Source organism: Oncorhynchus clarkii, chromosome 5, assembly GCF_045791955.1.
Source record: "Oncorhynchus clarkii lewisi isolate Uvic-CL-2024 chromosome 5, UVic_Ocla_1.0, whole genome shotgun sequence".
Taxonomy (NCBI): Eukaryota; Metazoa; Chordata; class Actinopteri; order Salmoniformes; family Salmonidae; genus Oncorhynchus; species Oncorhynchus clarkii.
In genome coordinates, this window is record NC_092151.1 from 71,195,343 (window position 1) to 71,221,648 (window position 26,306).

Consider the following 26,306-nt stretch of genomic DNA (forward strand, 5'->3'; position numbering starts at 1 on the left):
CGCCCCAATACTTTTTGGTACTACAAACATTTGAGCTGAGCCCGCCAATTCCTCTTTCTAGGAAGGCACTCTTCCCATCAATGAATTAGGGACAAGAGTCTTCCTGACCACATGGCCAGAACAAGACAAAACACTGGGACCTATTTGAAGGGATTGGGAAAGTATTGAGCTGACAGACAGGCGAGTCAGGTAGGAGGTTTAACTTGGTGTTAAGCCCTTTGTCCTGGCTCAAGTCCTCCCTGTCATGGTCACCTATTCTGTAATGAATTGATTGGCTTAAACGTTTTTCCTCTATCCCCCATTCTTCTCTTGCCAAGTTTCATAGAGAACAATGTGTTCTCAGTCAGACAACTTGCTAGGCACATTGTAACTAATGAAATACTGAAGCGCAGACTCTGAAAGCCAGGCAAGCTACATCATGTACAAGCTGTACGCACCCGAAATATTTTAGAAACTTATTCACCCCAACAGTTAGTCAGTGAAAAGGAGTCAGACAATAGCCCACCCATAACCAAAAGTATGCGGACACCTGCTCGTCGAACATCTCATTCCAAAATGGCCACCTCTTAACCAACCATGCTGCACTACAGCGGGTAGAGCGCAAGGTCCAGTACATCACCAGGGCCAAGCTTCCTGCCATCCAGGACCTCAATATCAGGCGGTGTCAGAGGAAGGCCCTAAAAATTGCCAAAGACTCCAGCCACCCTGGTCATAGAGTGTTCTCTCTGCTAGTGCACGACAAGCAGTAACAGAGTGTCAAGTCTAGGACCAAGAAGCTTCTAAACAGCTTCTACCCCCAAGCCAATGAGACTCCTGAACAGCTAATCAAATGGCTACCCAGACTATTTGCATTGCCCCCCCCACCCCTCTTCTACACTGCTGCTACTCTTATTAACCATGCATACTCACTTTAATAGCTCTACCTACATGTACATATTACCTCAATACCGGTACATCCTGTATATAGCCTCACTATTGTTATTTACTCCTGCACCCACGGTGCTCAGAATGACATTTAGATTATGGTAATTCATATTAAGAGAACATGCAAGTCGAGAATGTAACGATGTGTGGTCCTTCTTACCGAATTCATATGTGCATAACTGTCCACATGTACTTTTCCTCAGCCAACAAGACAAGTACCGAACAGCAAAATCACTAGCCTGTCAATTGCCAAATATACCCCATAGTAGAAAAGTTTACTTATTCCATTGGTCAGCTTGTCGAGAAAGAAATAGCCTATTCCAAACAGACTGGGACAGTTGTGGGATGATAGCTTCCAAATTCATACAACCAGTAGGCCTAGGCTACATATAGAAAACGTTAAAAAAGCAATGATGCAACAGATCTGAACATTTAGCTTAAAATATTGATAAACTATTTATTATTCACATTATAAGCCCAACAATGCGAACAAGGCAGTAGGCTACGCGCGAATGTTCGTTCCATAGTGCCATTAACGGGAAACATTGCAGTCAAAAGGGCACTGCGCATACGAGCGGTTTAATGTGACAGACAAACATATCTAATAGGCTACTTTGAAGCAAGGTAAGACATGTCTCATAATATGTATTCAAACTTCCAGGTTTCCAACAATTAAGTATATGTTTTAAAAATGTATAGCCTTCTGCCTCCAGCTCACTGCAAAGAGGTGGTGCTGATGAAGTCTGCCTTTCATTGCAGTTTGAGATGCTGCAGCAGCTCTCGCTGTCTGACAGATTTTCCGCTCAAAGGCTGTTTGCGGTACAGGTGTGATAAATAAGATGCATACCAAGTATACTGTAGCCTACGGACACTGCAATTTAATTGCGAATTAACCTTAAGTCTGACAAGCATGACCAGTCAAATGTATTTCTATAGACTGGTATTTCAAATCAATGAATATAGGCTAAAACGCATTCTTTCTCAATGGGATTTTACCTTATTGTTTCTTCACCTGGACAATTGGCCGGCGCAAATTGTTTTTATCAGCTTTTCAATTTTTAATAGGCCAAAAGCCGGCTACTACCAGCTAACGGAAACCCTGTATCAGCACCTAAGTATCGTGATAATATCGTACTGTATAATGAGGTCCCTGGCAATTCCAAGCCCTTCCTGTACTACGCACAGACTATCTTCTACTGTAGAGCGCCTATACACAATATAATAGGGCTGGGAATTGCCAGGGACATCACGATACCACTGTTTGGGTGCCAATACAATATGTATTGCGATTCCATACTGCAATTTAGTTGCGATGATGTTCCAAACATATTGCTCACTATATGTCTGCTGCAGAGATACAAGAGAGAGCATGAGAAAACAAGTTTTGAGCAATTAGGGAAATAAAAGAACTGAAAACATGTTGGCTCATTATTTTGGCAGAGGAACAGCCAACTTGCTCTAGCTAATGCTACATACAATAGCAATTACTGATGCACCGATATGACATTTTGGGCCTATACCGATATTTTCCTTGCATATTTTTAACCTATATTTCACATTTTTGCAGCCTTAAGCATTCTAGTACAGTTAAATAGTTAACACACACACACACGGACGCAGCGTTCTAAGGCACTGCATCTCAGTGCAAGAGGCGTCACTACAGTCCCTGGTTCGAATCCAGGCTGTATCACAGTCCCACAAGGCGGCGCACAATTGGCCCAGCGTCGTCCGGGTTTAGCCGATATTGATAAATATTTCCCTATCACAGAAAAAAACACTTTCCATTGATCGTTAGTTCTCGTCCTCTTTCTCTGCGTTGTGTATTTATCACACGCATATATATCCCCTTTTAAGGACTCACTTCTTCTAGAACACAAATTGTCTCTGTAGGGCCTGGCTACCCATAAAACATATGTTCACTTCAAAAAGATTGTTGAAGAGTTACATTAACCACACTGGAAAAATTGCTACTCAACTAGCAACTCACTTCTATGCAAAAAGGTTTCACAAAAAGAGAAAGGACCCTAAGCTTTTAGTAGAGGACTTAAACCCCTATAAAAGAGAACAAAGACAAAGGCCTCAAACCTTTTCATAGAGAACTAAGGAAGTCTGTAATAGAACAAAGGACTTGAATCCTTATACAAATCACTCCTTGCATGTCCTGTTTTAACCTGATTTGGTTCTTTTAAAATGATATTAGTCTTGACTCACCCAGCAATTATGCCATCAATGAGCAAATTAAGAGTTGACTCTCCCAAAGTGGGTTGCGCCCAGCCTCTTTCTTCTGAATCAACACACAGTTGAGTTTTTGTTGTTCAGACCAATTAATCCGGGTCACGGCACCAAATGTTATCAATTTATGTTATTCTTCAATAACACAAACTCCAAAGCAAATCAGGAGGAGGAAAACAGGTTTATTCAAAGAGGACAAATCATACTGGGAGGTAGATCTCCCCTGTCCTCAGTGATGCTCTCCAGTGTTTCTCTCCCCAGAACAAAGGGAGAGCATGTAGTTTTATAACCCAGCCCTAGCCTGTGGTTGACTAATTAGAATTCCTTGCAATAAAATTTGTCAAATAACAAGTATCCTATTTCAGAAGACATATTCCACCCATGTCTCTGAACCTGTTGATCAATATTTCCCTATTACAGAAAAAAACCACTATTTCCATTGATCGTTAGTTCGAGTCCTCTTGACCTCTCGTACTTTGTGTCTGTTGTGTATTTATCGTCGACATAGTTACAACGTCACATAATAATTGAACACATACATTTATTTTATGTAGTTATTACACATTGATTACACCATCACTCGTATTTCATATATCACAACGATACGTATGCTATGATGCTGGTAATAATCTGTTTCAGTAGCTATAGTTAGCTAGCTAACTATATAGCTTGGTGTCATCTAAAATATCCCTAATTTAAAAGAGAGTTCTTATTTGATTAATGGTGGTTGGACCCATCTATATGAAGCTAGCCACAATAGGAATTAGCCACAGTAGAGGACTTTGCGGTTAGCATTCAAAATAAGTGTCATTGACAGTGATGCAAATGAATACAAATAGCAGAATTATGCCATAATTGAATAGATCATGGCAAAAAGAGGTTGGAATATAGGATAAAAATGAAAAGACAATTTGTTAATTTTACAAAAATCTGTTGAAATCCCACTGGATGTATTATACTTTCGAATTGCATTGGGGGTATACTTATTTCACTGTACAGCCTTACCTATGGATTGTGGATCAATGACATGGGGTATCAGTCTACTCGTTGACACCCAGAATATTAACATCGTAGCTCTTATTGCGTGATTCTGAAACAACTGATTTGAGCCGCATTTATTGTCAACATGCGTGTATTCAACACTATTCCTGAGGAAAAACAATACTGCGTGGATGTTTGAGTCTGATAATTCTGAGGAGGACGTTGGAAAAAAATATATTGGGTATTGAGTAGACATTTCATTGATCCCTAAACCTAAGGTAAAGCTTGGAGTTAATGGATTTCACCTTTGAGTTCTCATTGACATTTTTTTACTCTTTCAAATGAATGTTCGACTTTTGACTGCCCGTTGACTGCCCGATCCACACAGCAGACACACACAGCAGACATTGTGGGCCAAGTTAGGAATGCTGTGTTGCACGTGTAGCGCCAAATTTGACATTGCGTCATTACGTCATGTACCTACGTTATAAAGCTATTGCACGTCAGCTTTGACATTAGTTTAACAACGGTGTGCATAAAAAGATATCGGGCCGATACCGATGTTGGCATTTTTACTTAATAATTGGCCAAATCAGATATGTTTACCGCTATATTGTGCATCCCTAGTAGCAACCAATAAATAAGATACTTGGAGTCGAAAAAACGATAACAATATTGTCCAAAAATAATATTAAAAACGTAACTTGATTTTCCTACTCTATAATACTATACATAGAGGCCCCAATAACAATATACATTATTTAGGGCGGTGACGGTAATTGAATAACTAATTGACAATTATGAAAAATAACTGTCAAAACCATTTAAATAGGCCTATATTCATTTTTTGGTTTAATTAACTTTGTTCATGTAGATAAACTATAGTGTTTACTAATGATTATAAGCAATTGTTTTGCTAATTTTAGTCTGTCAATTAAACCTTCTACATCTCCTCCTCTTTCCAACTGTCCTCTGATGCACGAGCAGCGGTGTAGAATTGATGAGTGTACTTTCGTTTAAGCAATGCACGTTTTCATTGCTTGCCAGTGAATAAATAGGTTGTCGATGACTGTGTACATCAGCCTGGCAAATTACCATAACCTCAAATTCCAAGACCGTCACAGCCCTACATATGTTTGCAATATGTTTATGTACAGCTTCACATACATACAGCAAGTCAGAGCAAGAGGCTTGCGGTTGTCTGTTTAAACTCTACATAGATGTCTGTAGCCTATGTAGAGATAAACAGGTTGTTTCCTGTTACAAGCTGAAAGCTGGTTGGACGGGTTGTGGCTCTTTCTGTATAGTCTCCATATAACGTTAACCTTTAGATATGTAGAGCTGTGTAGTTCCAAGACGGTACTTTAGTTGCAATAGAAAAGCAGGGTGGGGAAAAGGTCTTTGTAAATCAACTCTATAACAAATATACAGTACCAGTCAAAAGTTGGGACACTCCTACTCATTCAAGTTTTTTTCTTCTCAATTTAACTACTTTCTACATTGTAGAATAATTAATGACATCAAAACTATGAAATAACACATTATGGAATCATGTAACCAAAAAAAGTGTTAAATCAAAACATATTTCATATATTCTTCAAAGTAGCCACCCTTAGCCTTGATGACAGCTTTGCACACTTATTGCATTCTCTCAACCAGCTTCACCTGTACTGCTTTTCCAACAGTTTTGAAAGAGCTCCGACATTTGCTGAGCACTTGTTGGCTGATTTTCCTTCACTCTGCGGTCCAACTCATCCAAAACTATCTCAAATTGGGGTGAGGTCGGGTTATTGTGGAGGCCAGGTCACCTGATGCAGCACTCCTTCACTCTCCTTCTTGGTCAAATAGCCTTTACACATCCTGGAGGTGTGTTTTGGGTCATTGACCTGTTGGAAAACAAATGATAGTCCCACTAAGTGCAAACCAGATGGGATGGCGTTACGCTGCAGAATGCTGTGGTAGCCATGCTAGTTAAGTGTGCCTTGGATTCTAAACAAATCACTGACAGTGCCACCAGCAAAGCACTCCCACAGTGTGGGAGGGTAGCCTAGTGGTTAGAGCGTTGGACTAGCAGCCGGAAGTTTGCAAGTTCAAATCCCCGAGCTGAAAAGGTACAAATCTGTCGTTCTGCCCCTGAACAGGCTGTTAACCCACTGTTCCTAGGGCTTCATTGAAAATAAGAATTTGTTCTAACTGACTTGCCTAGTTAAATAAAAGGTAAACATAAAAATAAAATAAAAAATCATAACACCTCCTCCATGCTTCGCAGTGGGCACCACACATGCGGAGATCATCCATTCACCTACTCTACGTCTCACAAAGACACGGCGGTTGGAACTAAAAAACTTCAAATTTGGAGTCGCCAAAAAGGACAGATTTCATCCGGTATAATGTCTATTGCTCATGTGTCTTGGCCCAAGCAAGTCTCTTCTTATTATTATTGGTGTCATTTAGTGGTTTCTTTGTAGCAATTCGACCATGAAGGCCTGATGCACACAGTCTCTCCTGAAAAGTTAATGTTGAACTCTGAAGCATTTATTTGTGCTGCAATTTCTGAGGCTGGTAACTCTAATAAACGTATCCTCTGCAGCAGAGGTCCTCCTGTGTCCTCCTGAGGTCCTCCTGTGGCGGTCCTCATGAGAGCCAAGCTTCATCATATCGCTTGATGGTTTTTGCAACTGCACTTGAAGAAACTTTCAAAGTTCTTTAAATGACCTTCATGTCTTAAAGTAATGATGTACTGTCATTTCTCTTTGCTTATTTGAGCTGTTCTTGCCATAATATGGACTTGGTCTTTTACAAAATCTTCTGTATACCACCCCTACCTTGTCACAACAACTGATTGGCTCAAACGCATTAAGGAAATAAATGCAACGCTGTCATCAAGGCAAAGGGTGGCTACTTTGAAGAATCTCAAATATAAATTATATATATTATTTGTTTAACACTTTGTTGGTTACTGCATGAGTCCATATGTGTTATTTCATAGTTTTGATGTCTTCACTATTATTCTACAATGTAGAAAATAGTCAAAATAAAGAAACTCTTGAATGATTAGGTGTGTACAAACTTTTGACTGGTACTTTACATCTCTACAAGCTATAGGGAAGCAGGATGAGATGACTCGACGGATCTTTGTGTATGCATTTCCTCTAAGCAATGCCTTAATTTATTGGTCCCTCGAGTGGTGCAGCGGTCTAAGGCACTGCATCTCAGTGCAAGAGGCGTCACTACAGTCCCTAGTTCGATTCCAGGCTGTATCACATCCAACTGTGATTTGGAGTCCCATAGGGCGGCTCACAATTAGCCCAGCGTCGTCCGGGTTTGGCCGGGGTAGGCCGTCATTGTAAATAAGAATTTGTCTTAACTGACTTGCTTAGTTAAATAAAAGGTTACATTTAAAAATATATATAATAATAATAATAATAATAATAAGCTGAAAGTACACAATGTACAGAAAGAAAATGGATACTGCAAAGCTGGTGGAGAGCTCCCTCCTACACACACACAAAGATGTAGAGATACAGGGAGAGACATGGAGGTGAGTGGCTGGTTTAGAGCTAGCTGTGGTAAACAGTCAGGGCTGAAAAGAGTGGGGGAGGGGCAACATGAGTTTCTACAGAGGGAAAGAGGAGAAGAAACAGCGTTTGCTGGGAGAAATGAGGGATGACAGGAGCAAATCAGTCCCTCAAAACATCCATGTGATATTCATTCACCCACACACCTTCATCCCTCGCCTCACCAGAAAAACTACTGTTCGTCACCATCTTCTTTACCAAAGATATTACAAACTCAACCCAAACCCTACCTTTCCCTATAAACCGTACACAGCCACCAAGTACAGTAGAAAAAAAAAGAACAAGTGCCCTATAAAAGCCAGTACAGTGCTTACAGTCCCACCTTATAAAACTAACAATCCACACCTAGAATTACTGCTATCAATAAACCGTTTCAATCTACAGAACTACTAACTGCCAGAGGCAAAAGGATAGCATTACAGTGTGTATGACGGACCACAAACTCAAGAAAGCAAAATCCTGTTTGCTTAAGGTACTGGATTTGAATGGTACACACAAAAACAGAGTTAATTTAGTATTTTGAAAACTATACTTTCAGAAAACAGACTTCAGACAGCCGCATGGTTCACAAAAACAAGTGAAGTTGCTGTACTGTCACTAGTACTGCCTGTGGACCCCCAGCTCCAGACGACTTGGTACTCCTGGCATAGTGTTGCTGAATGCTTATAACGTACAAAAACAATGAGGGGGAGGGAGAGAACGAAAAACAACATTGTCCAAGAAACTCAGCTCCCGGACCAGTCCTTGTCGCCCCCACCTACTCAGATAGAATGGACTCTGGGACTGAATGACAGGTAGACTAATATGTCATTTTGAGACATTATATAGCAGGGGGCTTTGGCCAGAATGGGCACCCTGGCCCTGTCTCACCCTCACCCAGACAGAGGTAACTATCGATTTTTCCCACACCACTAATAATAATAATAATAACAACAACAACAACAGGCAATGGATGGAATGAAGAAAAACGTGATCAGAGTTGAATTCGGAGTCATAGATGAGTTTATCACGACTCGTTTGAATGAGTTAAAGCTTTTCCCAGACGCTTGTTGAAACCAGCATTCACATTCATGATTAATATTATCCTTATCAATATTATCCTCCGTGGCCAGTTTATTAGGTACACCATCCTGTTCACAAAAATGGTTAGCTCCTACAGACAGTGAGTCACGTGGCCGTGGCTTGCTAAATAAAGCTGGCAAACGGGCAGAGGCATTTAGTTACTGTTACTTTAAACAGAATGGGTAAAACAAGTGACCTAAGCAACTGAGCGTGGTATGATAGTCGATGCCAGGTGCGCCGGCTCCAGTATTCCAGAAAAAGCCGGTCTAGTGGGATTTCCACACACTACAGTAAAAAAAAAACATTAAATTCAGCTCGTTGCTGAATCACAGATGGGCTATTGCAGCAGACGACCACACTGGGTTCCTATCAGCTAAAAACAAGAAGAGGTGGCTCCAGGGGGCAGACGATCACCAACACTGGACAATTGAGGAGTGGAAAAACATTGCCTGGTATGATAAATCCGGGTTCCTGTTGTGTCACGCTGATGGCAGAGTCAGGATTTCGCGTAAGCAGCAAGAGTTCATGGACCCATCCTAACTGGTGTCAACAGCACAGGCTGGTGGCGGTGGTGTAATGGTATGGGGAATGTTTCTTTGGCACACGTTGGGTCCCTTAATATCAGTTGAGCAACATTTCCATGACTTGAAGACTTAAGGCTGTTCTGGAGGCACTAGATGGCCACTGAGTGTAGTTGTTCCTCTGTTTCGATTAACTGTACCAAAATCGGATTTGGTCAAACCCCACATTACGTAAACAAACAAGCAGGGATGAGTACAAGGGGTCTGAGAACAAATATAACAATGAGTTCTGATTGTTGCCATTCATAACTAACTAGATGGAAACAGACCAAGCCTTCTGCTGTACCTTACATCAGAAAGATGGGTGGGGAGAGAGAGCGGATGCCACAGAGAACAGTGGAAAAGGAAGAGACGCATGTCTGCATGACTAATGCCATTTCAGTAGCAGCAACCTTTAAAACAACTTTCCAACGGGAATTCCCTTTAAACCAAACCAAACTCTCCCTTCTGAGTCTCAATGCTCTATACTCCAAACAAGGAAATCGCATTTTACAGTTAAAATATGAATTCACACACTGGCATTACCTAGGACCATGAGCCCTAGGACCATGCCCCAGGACTACCTGACATGATGACTCCTTGCTGTCCCCAGTCCACCTGACCGTGCTGCTGCTCCAGTTTCAACTGTTCTGCCTTATTATTATTCGACCATGCTGGTCATTTATGAACATTTGAACATGTGGGCCATGTTCTGTTATAATCTCCACCCAGCACAGCCAGAAGAGGAATGGCCACCCCACATAGCCTGGTTCCTCTCTAGATTTCTTCCTAGGTTTTGGCCTTTCTAGGGAGTTTTTCCTAGCCACCGTGCTTCTACACCTGCATTGCTTGCTGTTTGGGGTTTTAGGCTGGGTTTCTGTACAGCACTTTGAGATATCAGCTGATGTACGAAGGGCTATATAAATAAATTTGATTTGATTTGGATATCATACAGGATATTATGCTTCTCTACACAGCACTGTCAAAACTGCTACGAGATGGAGAGGGTTGGGCACAGCTGGCTCACCGCATATGCATTTGATGATGCAAATTCTGAGCCATGCTTTGGGACATTACCTGTACACTGGTGTGTGTGTGTGTGTGTTCCCTGCACTAATGTGAGTCAACACTCTTTCTGCAGCAGTATGTCAGAATTAAGACTGTGCCATGATGACATAACTAATGAACAGCAGATGTCTGAATGAGGCTATGTCATCATCCTGGCCAACATGTTCTTTGGGCTCCAATACTTCATCTTCAGACAACGGCTGAAATATCACTTCAACACTTCAAAATGTGTTAAGCTTCCAAGCCATACATTTTGGGGTGGAATGGTCTTTATTTTCACAGATTCCATAGCAATTAGGATTGCACCAAAATCAAATTTTTGGCCACTACCGATGTCCAATATTTTCCTTGCCCAAAAAACTGATACCTAACATTTTAGCGCCATTTTAAGCATTCTAGTACAGATAAATAGTTACACACACGGACGCATCGGTTTAAGGCACTGCATCTCAGTGCAAGAGGCATCACTATGGTCCTTGGTTTCGAATCCAGGCTGTATCGCATCCGGCTGTGATTGAGAGTCCCATAGGGCGGCACACAATTGGCCCAGCGTCGTCCGGATTTGGTCGGCATTGTAAATAAGAATGTGTTCTCAACTGACTTGCCTAGTTAAATAAAGGTTACACACACAAAACATTATTTTGTTGGCATTTACGCATGTCCCCATTACCAGTAAAACATAATCAAAACCTATTTCTTTCACTTACTTGCTGTTTCGTTGTTCAGTCGTTTCATTCTCAACCAGAATTTCATCATAGAAGTCAAGCAGTGACGTTTCAGCTGTCTGTCCGTGGCCTCTCTTCCTCGGTTCTTCACTGTCACTGTGTCCATTTCCATCTTGTCCAGCTGTGTATGTAACATTTCACGTGAACCCTGTTTGTCTGCATCAAAGTAGCGGTCATTGTACCTAGCATCGAGCATGGTGGCGACACAGTAAAGAGGCTCGTGGAATGCCACCAAATTGCTTGTTCACAGCCTTCTACTTTTGTAAGTTAGACCGTGGGGTTGTCAGCAGTTTTGTTGAGCAGGTGTTTCAATGCCATGACAGAGGGTATCACGTCTGCTGCAGACGCAGTTGATGAGCTTATTTTTGGAGTCAGTTGTTTGAATGGAGCTAGGAGTGTGTTCATGTTTCCAAGTTTCAAACATGTTCTCAAATGACATTGAAATGGCAGCAGCGGTATGAGAACCAGCACATTCATGAGCATGAAATATGACTTTCCCCAGTACGAAATCCTGGTCAACCCACTGTGCTGTCAGACTCAGCATGCTCATAGGGCTGATATCGCTGGCCCAAATGTCAGTTGTGAAGCTAGTAGCAGTGACGCCCATAGCAAGTAGCTCATGGTTGTGCGTTTCAACAATACTGTGCAACTCCGTGGGCAACATCTGAAAAAAAGCGCCTACTTGGTAGTGTACGGGTGCTCGACCAACGAAAGAACGGTTGATTGTCAAGGGCAATGAAATCCATTATCTTGGCGTTAATGGATTTGGTCTTTGAGTTGTCTCGCTGAAATGTTCTTACTCTTTCAAATGTTTGACTAGAACTTGTTTAGTTGTGTGCTTAGTATTTTTCTGCTTTTGTTTTGTGAAGCGCTGTATTTTTCGTGGCGTCATTACGTCATCTACCTACGTTATATAGGCATGCATGTCAGCTTTGACATCGGTTTGCACATCGGGCCGATGCTGGCATTTTTAACTAATATCGTCCGATTCCGAAATGCTCACCGATATATCGTGCATCCCTAATAGCAAGTGATAAAACCATGTTGTACAGCAATGTGACTAGCAAAGACACCACAGGGTGAAAATACCAACATTATCCCTCCTGCTCTCTTATTTCACTCCATCTCGGAAACCAGTCATCACACGGCCAGGGAGACACAGAAAGTCTCCTCTGTAAGGGCCACAAGACAAACAGACACAGACAGAGAGACAGACAGAGAGAGAGAGAGAGAGAGAGAGAGAGAGAGAGACAGACAGACAGACAGACAGACAGACAGACAGACAGACAGACAGATTCCAAACCAGCCAGCGGGAACCCCCCACAACTCCTGCAGCTCTGTCGTACGCTGTGTATGCATAGAGTCAATGGTAGGCTTCGAGGGGAATCCTACAGTAGGTACACCTATAGCTCATCCCTTGGCAGTAGTAATGTAGACTACTACATCACTGATCTCAACTCAGTCTCAGAGCGTTCAGTCAGCCCACTTACACCCTATCAGATCACATCAAAATCACAGTCTACTTGAACAGAGCAATACTCAATCATGGAACTGAATAATATTAAGAAATGCTATAGATGGAAGGAATGTCGTTGTGGAAACCTACTAACAAACTATTAGGCAACAACAAATTCAATCCCTTTTAGACAACTTCATGGACAAAATGTTCCACTGTAATAGTGAAGATGTAAACTTGGCAGTAGAAAATCAAAACAGTATATTTGATTTCTCAGCTTCCCTATCAAATCTCAAAAATTCAAACAGAAAAACTAAGAAAATTAACAACAATGACAAAATGGTTTGATGAAGAATGCAAAGACCTAAGAAAGAAATTGAAAAACCTATCCAACCAAAAACATAGAGACCCAGAAAACCTGAGCCTACGCCTTCACTACGGAAAAAGAAGGAACAGCACGTCAGAAGTCAGCTCAATGTAATTGAAGAATCCATAGAATCCATAGACTCTAATCACTTCTGGGAACATTGTAAAACACTAAACAAACAACAGAGTTATCTATACAATCTTTTTGGCTCTATAACAAAGCACAAACAGCAAAAGCATATACATGATCAAATACAAATCTTAGAATCAACTAATAAAGACTACCAGAACCCACTGGATTCACCAATAACCTTGAATGAACTACAGGACTAAATACAAACCCTCCAACCCCAAAAAGGCCTGTGGTGTTGATGGTATCCTAAATTAAATGATAAAATATACAGACCAAAAATTACAATTGGCTATTCTTAAACTCTTTAACATCATCCTTAGCTCTGGCATCTTCCCCAATATTTGGAACCAGGACTGATCACCCCACTCCACAAAAGTGAAGATAAATTTGACCTCAATAACTAGCTTCTCATGCTTTGTTGATAAAAAAAAAAGCCTGACTCAATTTGACATGAGGGTCTGCTATACAAATTGATGGGAAGTGGTGTTGGGGGAAAAACATACAATAATGTAAAATTTACAGTTGTGAGGTCTGGGGTTCGCTCACCAACCAAGAATTCACAAAATGGGGCAAACCTCAAATTGAGAGACTGCATGCAGAATTCTACAAACATATCCTCTGTGTACAACGTAAAACACCAAATAATGCATGCAGAGCAGAATTAGGCCGATACTGCTAATTATCAAAATACAGAGAAGAGCAATTAAATTCTACAACCACCGAAAAGGAAGCGATTCCCAAACCTTCCATAACAAAGCCATCACCTACGGAGAGATGAACCTGGAGAAGAGTCCCCTAAGCAAGCTGGTCCTGGTGCTCGGTTCACAAACACAAACAGACCCCCAGGTCAGCAACACAATTAGACCCAACCAAATCATGAGAAAAAAAAGGATAATTACTTGACACATTGGTAAGAATTAACAAAAAAACTGAGCAAACTAGAATGCTATTTCGCCCTAAACAGAGAGTACATAGTGGCAGAATACCTGACCACACTGACTGACCCAAATTTAAGGAAAGCTTTGACCATGTACAGACTCAGTGAGCATAGCCTTGCTATTGAGGAAGTCGGCCATAGCCTGTCTTCTCTTGAGAGCCAGGTCTGCCTATGTGCACACTGCCCACAAAATGGAGGTGGAAACTGAGATGCACTTCCTAACCTCCTGCCAAATGTATGACCATATTAGAGACACCTACTTCCCTCGGATTACACAGATCCACAAAGAATTTGAAAACAAACTCGATTTTGATAAAAACCCATATCTACTGGGTGAAATACCAGTGTGCCATCACAGCAGCAAGATTTGTGTCCTGTTGCCACAAGAAAAGGGCAACCAGTGAAGAACAAACACCATTGTAAATACAACCCATATTTATGTTTATTTATTTTCCCTTTTGTACTTTAACTATTCGCACATTGTTACAATGCTGTATATAGACATATGACATTTGAAATCTATTATTTTGGAACTTCTGTGAGTGTAATATTTGCTGTTCATTTTTTTGTTTTATTATCTACTTCACTAGCTTTGGCAACGTTAACATACCCCATGCCAATAAAGCCCTTGAATTGAGAGGCTCAGGTGTACCGACACATGGATCATAAATCACCATACTTATTGGGACTAGACAGGATAATAAAGACAGGCGAGCTTAGTGAGAGGGAGCTGGTGGTGAGCTAATAGATTTCTAAAGCAAGGATCCTTCTAACAGACAGCTAGCTAGTGCCATGCGATCCGTGGCCTTCCCTTTCCATCCCCATGGCTAGAAGAGCTGCGTGGTCAACTAAGGCCATTCTGGCTCCATGTCTCCCCAACAGCTGCATGTGTACTGGTCTGAAACACCAGACCACTGCTAGAGGCCATTATATGAGGAGCAGCTTATGGAACAGGACTACCTGCTAAACTGGCTCTCCAATTATTATTCATTTTTTACAAGGAGCATATGTGCACCTAAGTTGAAAAATGTAGGCACACAAATACATCTAGGAGCACTATGAAAAACACAGAATCCTTACATTTTTCAAGATGCACTGGTGCTCCTAAATGTACATTTCAGGTTGCACAGCTAAACATTTTGGTGCATATGCGAGTAAAATGGTCGCTCTGTAGAGCACTGCACATACACATATTTTACAAAGGCCCTCTACTCACACACTGCTGGTCTAAACTTACTGTTGCGTTGCGAGTGTACGCGCGCGTATAAGGGAGGCGCCCTATAGGCCCTTGAACAGTAAAGAGTTGTTCTTAGCCTGGGTCAGCTCTGCTGCTCTTCAGAAAGCATGGAATCCCCTCAGCAATATGTCACTGATAAGTTCTAGGCCCAAGGCTATAGCCTGTGACAAGGATATACCTGGGGGCAAAGTCATATTCCTTCTAAAGGTTAGGCCTATCTAATCAAATGTATTTACATCAGCTGATATATCAAAGTTCTGTACAGAAACCCAGCCTAAAACCCCAAACAGCAAGCAATGCAGGTGTAGAAGCACAGTGGCTAGGAAAAAACACCCTAGAAAGGCCAAAACCTAGGAAGAAACCTAGAGAGGAACCAGGCTATGAGGGGTGGCCAGTTCTCTTCTGGCTGTGCCGGGTGGAGATTATAACAGAACATGGACAAGATGTTCATAAATGACCAGCATGGTCAAATAATAGTAATCACAGTGAACAGGTCAGGGTATCTGAACTATATATTTGCTAAACCTGTGGATATGATCAGTTGGTTTAGTAACTATTAATTGAAGTATTGACTGAAAACACCACCATATAGATACAATAAGGCAGGTGTTCCAACACCAAAGGGCATAGAGGGTAAACCTGATATAGGAGGCGGCCACGAGGATGGAAACAGCCATACAGCACAGCAGAGCTCAGCCCATAGATAAGAAATTAAACTGGTTGGCTGAGCCGGCCTGGGATATACCGGTGTTGTCATACCGTTACTGTCAACATCACAACTTTGCCTGAAGGGTCATTTTAGGTTTTATCCAGCAAATGTGTGAGGTTCAGTTGTGTTTGTGTGGCCAGTGCGGAAATCACATCCACAACCAAGGTTGCAACTTGCATAAGCCTACCACATGTTCCAATCAATTGAGCTGGAGGTTCTTTTGTATTAAGACCCCAGGTTCCCACCTGGAACCACAAAGGTTGAACTGGCCATTATCTTATTAGTGATGATAGTCTACATGATCATCTGAAAGATTGATGAGAACGAGATTCTCTCCCTCACACACGGTTCACTGCGTCTGCCCAAATGAGATGTATCACAATGTGTAGGAATCTAAAGTGAAAGAACAGAATAGAAAGAAGAAAAAAAGAATAAGCCAAGAATAGACTGCAGGGTGTTCACTCACTGCCATACAATGTAGAGAAAATGGGGCAAATCAAGAGGGTGCTATGGTATTCAAATCAAATCACATTTTCACATGGGTTGAATACAACTTACCGTGAAATGCTTACTTACAAGCACTTAACCAACAAGGCAGTTCAAGAAATAGAGTTAAGAAAATATTTACAAAATAAACTTAAGTTTAAAAAAAATCAAATAAAAGTTGAAGTATATCAATAACAAGTCCACGCAGCCATTTCAGGTCTTGATTTACCATTCATGAAAACATAGCCATAGAAGCATTAGTAGTAATGTAAAACAGCACAGTGTGTGAGTAACAATGCAAAGTCAATAAGATGGAGGGTGAATGAGCTGACTCACAGCTCCAGGAAGCATTTCCAGGGCGACTTGATGGTGGGGCCTTACTGGTTTGTTAGGTGAAATGTGACGAGAATCCCCACGGGAGACAGGCTTTCACATATAGAAACACACTTCACCATTACCAGGCCCCCTAGCTCCAACACAAACTCACTTGAGGTAAGCACAACTCCTACAAACTCCCTGCTATGGTAAAAACTTTCTGGCCATTGGATTCTTCCCCCATCTGCTGTGCTGCCTGTTCTTTCCATGCCAGAGGTGTGAGAATTGGCACAGAGGGGTGAGAAGCCAATAGTCGCACGCTAAAGGGTTTGCATTAGTAATCATGCCAGCAAGAATGTGTGTAATTAGGTTTGCTGTGGGATAGTGAAAGCAGGCACCCACCAAACTGGGAACCCAAACTGCCTTGGAAGAGTATTATTCTCCTGGTATTACTAGTGTGTCTCAATAAGAGAAATTCAAACAAAACACATGTAGTGTGCATGCGGGGATCACAATATACTGCAAATAATGATCTCCCTTCTTATAGTCCTATCTTGAGCAGAGGGCCGATGTGCAGAAAACAGGATGTACGACCAGAGCAGCGCCCAGTCTGCCTCTTAAAGAAGAAGTTACATGTCTGTGAGAGCCAGAAATCTTGCTTGTTTGTAGGTGACCAAATACTTATTTTCCACCATAATTTGCAAATAAATTCATTTAAAATCCTACAATATAATTTTCTGGATTTTTTTTCTCTCATTTTGTCTGTCATAGTTGAAGTGTATCTATGATGAAAATTACAGGCCTCATCTTTTTAAGTGGGAGAACTTGCACAATTGGTGGCTGACTAAATATTTTTTTGCCCCACTGTATATGAAATGGTCTGAATAACAATGCATTTGTAGGGCAATTCAAGCAAAGGCAATACAGGGCTTGAGTATACTTTCTAAGACACTTTTGGACGAGTAGGACTGATGTTTCACTTGTCTGAAAGCCCCATCCCCTCCCCAAAAAATAATTAAGTAACAACTTACTGGTTTTGGCAATGGAAGGCTGCTGGTCTCTGACCCCATGTATTATACAGTATCTCCTGCCGTTGTGGTCTTGAGCCAGGCAGTTAACCCCACCCCAAAGTAAAATACTGCACTGATGGGCTACTGTATAAAACACATGGTCCTTCAACCCTCCATCTGGAGAGATACTGGGTGTCCAACCCTGCTCAAACAAACCAGTCAGCTTAACAAGGTCCTATAAGGCAGCTAATTTTTTACAATGTGGTATGTGATGCACACAACATTACTTTTCCAGGACTTTCATTAGTGACCAAAAATTATAAATGGGCAAATAACTCACTAACTAGCAATGAATATCAACAAATGTGCACACGCAGTTACTGTAGGCTCGCTGCATAATTGAAAGACCTCTCTCGTGCCGGTCAATGCAGGCCTACAATACTATACTCTGATGCGCTCTGCAGAGATTGGGAGGAAAATGTGAAACATATTTAATCTGCAGGACACTGATCCAATTCTGATCTGAGTAGCCTAATTGTTTGATTGTGATTTTTTCATGATTATTTAAAAAATGTAGTCCATTTGGATAACATATCTATATTCTTGTCTAACAATTCTATTTTTTCCCCCACTTGTCCAGGGCAAGCGTTAATGTCTAGCCCTGCAATATGCAGTGATAACGTATTGGACATATAGGATACTGCACAAACCTCATTGCTACAGTACTGTTTTCAACATGTTAAATGTTGCATAGACGTATGTTTAAGTCATGCAACAAAAAACATCGTAGAGGTAGATCTCGGCTTGCATTTTGACTTAGAACGTGATGTTGACTCAGAAAAGGTTGGTGCACACTGCATTATGCCTACTGCTGCCTTTATGTTGCTCTCTCCCTTCTTGTCTCTGTGTTCAGGCAGGGGGGAGGCCAGTGCAGAGGGCTGGAAACAGTTAACCCCTTCACTTCCCTCTGGGCTGACTGACATTGGTAACGACATGCCTGCTCCTCCTCGCCACAGACATTCAGTACAGAGAGGATTGGGTAGGACATGGTAGAACAGAAAGAGTGAAGCCAAATATAACAATAAAAACATATCCTCTATCACTCTCACATCCTATTTCACACAAACTCAAAACTCCCCAGGCTTTACCAGAACACACCATAATCACTAACAAATGAAGAAATTCAGATGAATGTAAGTAAATGAGTCAGGTATGCCTAATGGATTATGCCAAATGGATATGACCTACTGTATGGGAGGGAGATGGTCGTGAATATTTGCATCAAACTCACCTGGAAAGATGATTAAAATCCATAAAATTCTAATATACCCCCTCATTTAATAATTCTTTTTCCATAACATGATTAGGATACTCAGGGGTCTTAAAATGCACTGTAATGTGAGAGACCAGAGCTGTGTACCAAAATAGACCACAGGCTCAAAACACGAGTTAGGTGGGAATCAGGATAACAGAATAAGAAACTAGCTTAACTAACCAATTAGTTTATTACTAAATTCAATCTAGGAACCTAACTAATGGTACAGAACTTAATAAATTACATTTAAAGCTATATAATCTCAGTTTGCCATTGTCAAGGCTTCTCAGAAGTCATCACGCTTGGCTGAAAACTCAGCAGATTTCTGTGTTTTATTTATTAATGAACAAACTGTGTCAGCTATGTCATGATGAATAAAACATCAGCAGTTAAAACTCAACAGCCTAAAACTAATCAGCTCAAGCTTGAAAGGCTCACGACAATACATGGGACAAAGGAATGGCACATGATTTCATACAAATTATTAAATTCTTCTTACCAATAGGTGCTTGAGCTGGTATGGAGACAGGTAGAGATGGAAAGACTAAGTCAATCTTCTGAGACAGTACAGTGTAAAGGCAGCCAGCTCTCTAGCAATAGTGTGGGCTGTAATTTCCAAAATAAAACAGTAGAAGTTCAACTCTACAAGAACAGGAGTATATACTAGCGGTCGACCGATTAAATTGGCTTGGCCGATTAATTAGGGACGATTTCAAGTTTTCATAACAATCGGTAATCGGGTAAACCGATTATGGCCGATTACATTGCATTCCACGAGGAAACTGCGTGGCAGGCTGACCACCTGTTACGCGAGTGCAGCAAGGAGCCAAGGTAAGTTGCTAGTTGCTAGTTCACAATAAAAATGCACCTTTATAATAAAAGCATTACATACATATTTGCAGTCAATTTTGATAGTGGTGTTTTCCGCTAATGGAACATTTGCACTTATAACAGACAACCATGTGCACATTGCGGCGCTTACAATCTGAAGAAATAGCCTAATAGTTTATCAGTATTTTAAGCTAAACGTTCTCACCTGTTGCGTCAGGCTCATTGCTTAAATCAGGTTTTTGATGCTTGTGGTTATATTAATTTGGGATCCATCGCATCCCACAACTGTCCCAGACTATGTTTGGAATATTTAGTAAAAATATAAACATATAGCCCTACGTTTGTAGAACAACTAAAGTTAAACTTTAAATTACGCATATCGGAGTACCTATTTCTTGTTAACTGCTCAACACAGAACAGCCGCATGTGCACACCGACTGACACAAATCGTTCTGAGAAAATATTTATATTTCATTCAGCTTTGTTCAATTGTTTTCTTCATACTATAAAATAATGCCATGGAATTATAAGCAAATCTTGTCTGCTAAATGAACTAGTGTAGCCCACAGCCATTTGGCATAGACAAATAAGAACTCAAAGTATGTTATTCTTTTCTTCTGAAATAGACCACATTTTCTTCATATCATGCTGGTTTAGACCTGTCTAAAATAAATAATGGATTTATTGTGAAGGTGTAGGCTACAGTTGAAGTCAGAAGATTACATACACTTAGGCTGGAGTCATTAAGTCGTTTTTCAACCACTCCACAAATGTCTTGTTAACATCTTGGTGACAAGGGGGCAGTATTGAGTAGCTTGTATGAATAAGGTGCCCAGAGTAAACTGCCTGCTACTCTGTCCCAGAAGCTGATATATGCATATTATTAGCAGTATTGGATAGAAAACACTTCTGAAGTTTCTAAAACTGTTTGAATGATGTCTGTGAGTATAACAGAACTCATATGACAGGCGAAAACCTGAGACAAATCCAACCAGGAAGTGGGAAATCTGAGGTTCGTAGTTTCATTTAAGTGATTGCCTATCCAATGTGCTGTGTGTCTATGGGGCCAGATTGCACTTCCCAAGGCTTCCAGCAGATGTCAACAGTCTTTAGAAAGTTGTTTGAGGCTTCTATTTTGGAAGGGTGTCGAATAAGAGCTGTATCAACAAGTGGACTTGGCTGTGGCCAATCAGTTGTTTACTGCGAGGTCACGCGGGCGCGCCGTTCCTTCTTTTTCCTCTGTAATGAATACGCTAATGTCGGGTTGGAATATTATTGAAGATTTATTATAAAAGGACCCTAAGTATTGATTGTAAACATCGTTTGACATGTTTCTACAAACTGTAATGGAACTCGACTTTGTCTGCATTTTGCACTCGCGCCTTTGGAATAGTGAACTAAACGCGAACGTAGGTATTTGGACATAAATATGGACGTAATCGAACAAAACAAACATTTCTTGTGGAAGTGGGAGTCCTGGGAGTGCATTCCGACAAAGATCAGCAAGGTAAGTGAGGATTTATAATGCTATTTATGACTTTTGTTGACTCCACAATTTGGCGGGTAACTGTATGGCTTGCTTTTGTGGCTGAACGCTGTTCTCAGATTATTGAATATTGTGATTTTGCCGGAAAGCTTTTTTGAAATCTGACACAGCGGTTGCATTAAGAACAAGTTTATCTTTCATCAAAGTTTATGATGAGTATTTATGTTATTTGATGTGGCTCTCTGCAATTTTTCTGGATGTTTTGGAGGCATTTCTGAACATGGCGCCAATGTAAACTGAGGTTTTTGGATATAAATATGAAGTTGATCGAACAAAACATCCATCTATTGCGTAACATTGGGTCCTGGGTGTCATCTGATGAAGATCGTCAAAGGTTAGTGATGAATTTTATCTATATTTCGGCTTTTTGTGACACCTCTCTTTGGTTGGAAAATGGCTGAATGCTTTCTGTGACTAGTTGCTGACCTAACATAATGATATGTTCTGCTTTCGCTGAAAAGCCTTTGAAATCGGACACTGTGGTTGGATTAATGAGAAGTGGATCTTTAAAATGGTGTAAAATACTTGTATGTTTGTGGAATTTTATTTATGGGATTTCGGTTGTTTTGAATTTGGCGCCCTGCAATTTCACTGGCTGTTGGCGAGGTGGGACGCGTGCGTCCCGAACGATCCCAGAGAGGTTAACAAACTATAGTTTTGGCAAGTCAGTTAGGACATCTACTTTGTGCATGACACAATTTTTCCAACAATTGATTACAGACCGATTATTTCATTTATAATTCACTGTATCACAATTCCAGTGGGTAAGAAGTTTACATGCACTAAGTTGACTGTGCCTTCAAACAGCTTGGAAAAGTCCAGAAAAGTATGTCATGGCTTTAGAAGCTTCTGATAGGCTAATTGACATCATTTGAGTCAATTGGAAGTGAACCTGTGGATGTATTTCAAGGCCTATCTTCAAACTCAGTGCCTCTTTGCTTGACATCATGGTAAAATCAAAAGAAATCAGCCAAGATTTGTGGACCTCTACAAGTCTGGTTCATCCATGGGAGCAATTTTCAAATGCCTGAAGGTACCACATTCATCTGTACAAACAATCGTATAAACACCATGGGACCACGCAGCCGTTGTGCCGCTCAGGAAGGAGACGTGTTCTGTCTCCTGGAGATTAACATACTTTGGTGCGAAAAGTGCAAATCAATCCCAGAACAGCAGCAAAGGACCTTGTGAAGATACTGGAGGAAACATGTACAAAAGTATCTATATCCACAGTAAAACGAGTCCTGTATCGACATAATCTGAAAGACTGCTCAGCTCCAAACCTGCCATAAACCTAAGGCTATGACTATGGTTTGCAACTGCACATGGGGACAAAGATCGTACTTTTTGGAGAAATGTCTTCTGGTCTGATGAAACAAAAATATAACTTTTGCCATAATGACCATCGTTATGTTTGGAGGAAAAAGGGGGAGGCTTGCAAGCTGAAAAACACCATCCCAACCGTGAAGCATGGGGGTGGCAGCATCATGTAGTGGGGGTGCTTTACTGCAGGAGGGCCTGGTGCACTTCACAAAATAGATGGCATCATGAAAGAATAAAAATGATTTGGCTATATTGAAGCAACAAAGTCAATCCGTCAGGAAGTTAAAGCTTGGTCGCAAATGGGTCTTCCAAATGGACAATGACCCCGAGCATACTTCCAAAGTTGTGGAAAAATGGCTTAAGGACAACAAAGTCAAGGTATTGGAGTGGCCATCAAAGCCTTGACCTCAATCCCATAGAGCATGTGTGGGCAGAACTGAAAAAGCATGTGTGAGTAAGGAGGCCTACACACCTGAATGTTACACCAGCTCTGTCAGGAGGAAAGGGACAAAATTCACCCAACTTATTGTGAGAAGCTTGTGGAAGGCTACCTGAACCATTTGACCAAAGTTAAACAATTTAAAGGCAGTGCTACCAAATAATAGAGTGTATGTAAACTTCTGACCCACTGCGAATGTGATGAAATAAATAAAAGCTTAAATAAATCACGGTACTATTATTCTGACATGTCACATTCTTAAAATAAAGTGGTGATCCTAACTGACCTAAAACAGGAAATTCTTACTAGGATTAAATGTCAGGAATTATGAAAAATGTAGTTAAAATGTATTTGGCTAAAGTGTATGTAAACTTCCATCTTCAACTGTATATTACATGGATTCATTAGACTTTTTAAAATTGGCTTGTAGGCCAGGAGATGCTAAATGTGTTTCCTAATTAAGGGTCAATTACCATGAGACCGACAGTTATTTGCTTGACAATCACTAGCTGATGACATTTCGGGACCGCCACAGCCCTACATACATCACCACGTCTGTCTGTTTACAATTCAAAGGCATGTTTGAGAACAGTAAAGCCATTTATTTAACTACATGCAATCAATCTCACAGCACTAATACTCAAATCAACACTTTACTGATAGGAGGCATACTGCAGTCACATATTTACATTATAGAAAACCATAATGGACCTTTCTATAGTGTAAAGAAATATACTGCTGGACTGCTAAAAATGTGCACAGTATAGATTCTCAGTGAGGCTCGGACCCAGAATCTCTGGTGGCACAGCTAGCACTGTGATACAGTTCCACTGCGCCACCCGGGAGGCCGCTGTAGTCTCTTTCAAGCTGTATAGTTAGGGTTATCACGACACCAGTATGACGATACTCAGTGATATCGTGGAAATGAAACAAAAAAATAAAACAGACTTAATTTCCTGAGGGAAAACAGTCCTAATGTTGGAAACATGAAGCCTTATGTTGTCACCCAGAATCACATGTTTATTTTTCAAGCTCTAGCACACAATATTGTACATACAGTATGTTTTTTAAAAGACCAAAGAGTTTAGTGTGCTTTGCATTTTCCTTTTTGCCATGGGAAATCAGGTATTGTGATACTGGTATTGTGACCACCCTAGCTAGTTGTCTAATGCTACTCACTCAGCCTATCTGGTAGCTACAGATTGCACACCAGATAATGTGATCGAACTAAAATGTTGGTGTCCATTACTGGGAATTACAGGAAAGCCTCATACAAACCACTGCCATAGATTTTTAAACTAACCTGTTCTTGGCAATAGTTTCTTCGTTCTCGATTCAGTGAAAATTGTATCTCAAATGTCAGTTTCCAGTTGCATGTGGGTTTACAACAACTATAGATAATTCAGAAAGATAAATGTAATGTTTTGTATCCAGTGAAACATGCCACGCATGTGTGTAGGTCTTTGTTTTGGTCGCACTGTGACGTGCATCATCTATTTCTACACATGGCCACATACAAACGAATGGTTCCTGCAAAGACACTGCGAAATGCTAGATATGTGGCAAAACAAGAATTTAATAGCTTTCTTTTCACTGGTTTTCATAGAACCACCTGCAACTGTAAACTGACATTTGAGATACAATTTTCCCCCGAAACGAGAATGAAGAAAGCGTCGCCAAGAACAGGTTAGTTAAAATCTATGGCGGCTGTTTGTATGAGGGTTTTCTGTAATGCCCAGTAACGAACACCAAAAATCTTTGGTTATATCACATTATTTGGCATCCAATCTGTAGCTACCCATCTTGAGAAACTTGGCATGCTACTGACCATCTAATCACCTGTAACCAGTCCTGGGTTTGTTAGCTGCTGCGTCAGTGACTCTTATAAGTGGTTAACCAATGCTGGACCACGGCCAGTGATAATCCACCACCTGTCAGTGTTACCTCTGTGCATTGGTAAGAACTCAAGACAAGCAACTGGCTAGAAAGTTTTACAGCTAGATAGCTGATTTATAGACGTTAGTCAAGTACTGCACCAGGACCACTTATGAAAAATAGTAAATACTAGTAGATGTCCACCTTCTAATATAACTAGCTGATATATCTAATTAGAAGGAAAGCATAATGTTCAGTAACTGTTAGTCAAACCAACTAGAAGAAACGTGTATTATCGGTGCCCGACAAGCCATGGACGACAGTTGAGAAAACAGATTTGCTAGTTAGCCAGTAGGGTAGACCATCAGCTATCTTCGCTTAACATGTGAGAGGATTGAATAATATATATCGAGTTAGAAACATCTGTCAGTGTTCCTTTTAAGCAACAATGATTTTCAACAACACGGCGTTATCCAACGTCACCTGTTTGTGTTACCGTTAGCTAGCCAGTCACACCCCCTTGACGATGTGAGCTAGCCAACATATGTGTTACCTTAAAATGTCTCGAGGGACAAAAAAAGCATCCCTCACCAAGAAAGGACAAGGTCATAATATCAGTATAACAGCTTCCAATGCTGCTTTCGAGTTCTGTCATTTGTTCGTCGTAACGTGACAGTCTAAAGCTAGCTTTACTACCACAATGAAAAGCATTTAAGAAGGGCTTACCAGCAAAGGACAGCTACAATGAGGCACACGAACAAAACGCGCAACCGCTTCATTATCTTCCCGCGGGGACCAACATCCTCGCTATTTTAGGATTTTACTAGCAAGATATGTTTTAAATATAACGTTTGTTGATTATACAATAGGAAATATTTAAGGGAGGGTGGCACTTTCCTAAAACTACAGTCGATGTAGCTAGGCGAATTTTCATTCAGTCATTCCCTCGCCGCTCCTCGCTGTCTTCTGTTGCTCTGTTACCCTGCTCGATTTTGCTAAGCTTTCCTGAGGTTCTCCTCTCGGCCAATAGCATTAGGGCAGTACTGCGGTACACCAATAGGATCAGGTAGCGACCAAGAAGTAGTGACGTCTAAGGGCCATTTCCTCTGCTTGAGCTGAGTTGGAAGTTCTGACATGGAACGCGTGTCCATTACGATAAACAAAATATCCAAACCTGAAATAGTCCACCCGATTAGAC

General features: G+C 40.9%; 1 protein-coding gene across 1 annotated transcript in view; it reads right to left on the reverse strand.

The window, feature by feature from the left end:
- LOC139409335 (SUN domain-containing ossification factor-like) overlaps positions 1-26,079 on the reverse strand; it is an 87,846-nt gene extending 61,767 nt beyond the window's left edge. Inside the window, exon 1 of the mRNA XM_071154315.1 lies at positions 25,835-26,079. Within this exon, the coding sequence (XP_071010416.1) occupies positions 25,835-25,887 (53 nt within the window). The 5' untranslated portion in view covers positions 25,888-26,079. The remainder of the gene's footprint in view (positions 1-25,834) is intronic.
- Between the last annotated feature and the right edge of the window lie 227 nt (positions 26,080-26,306).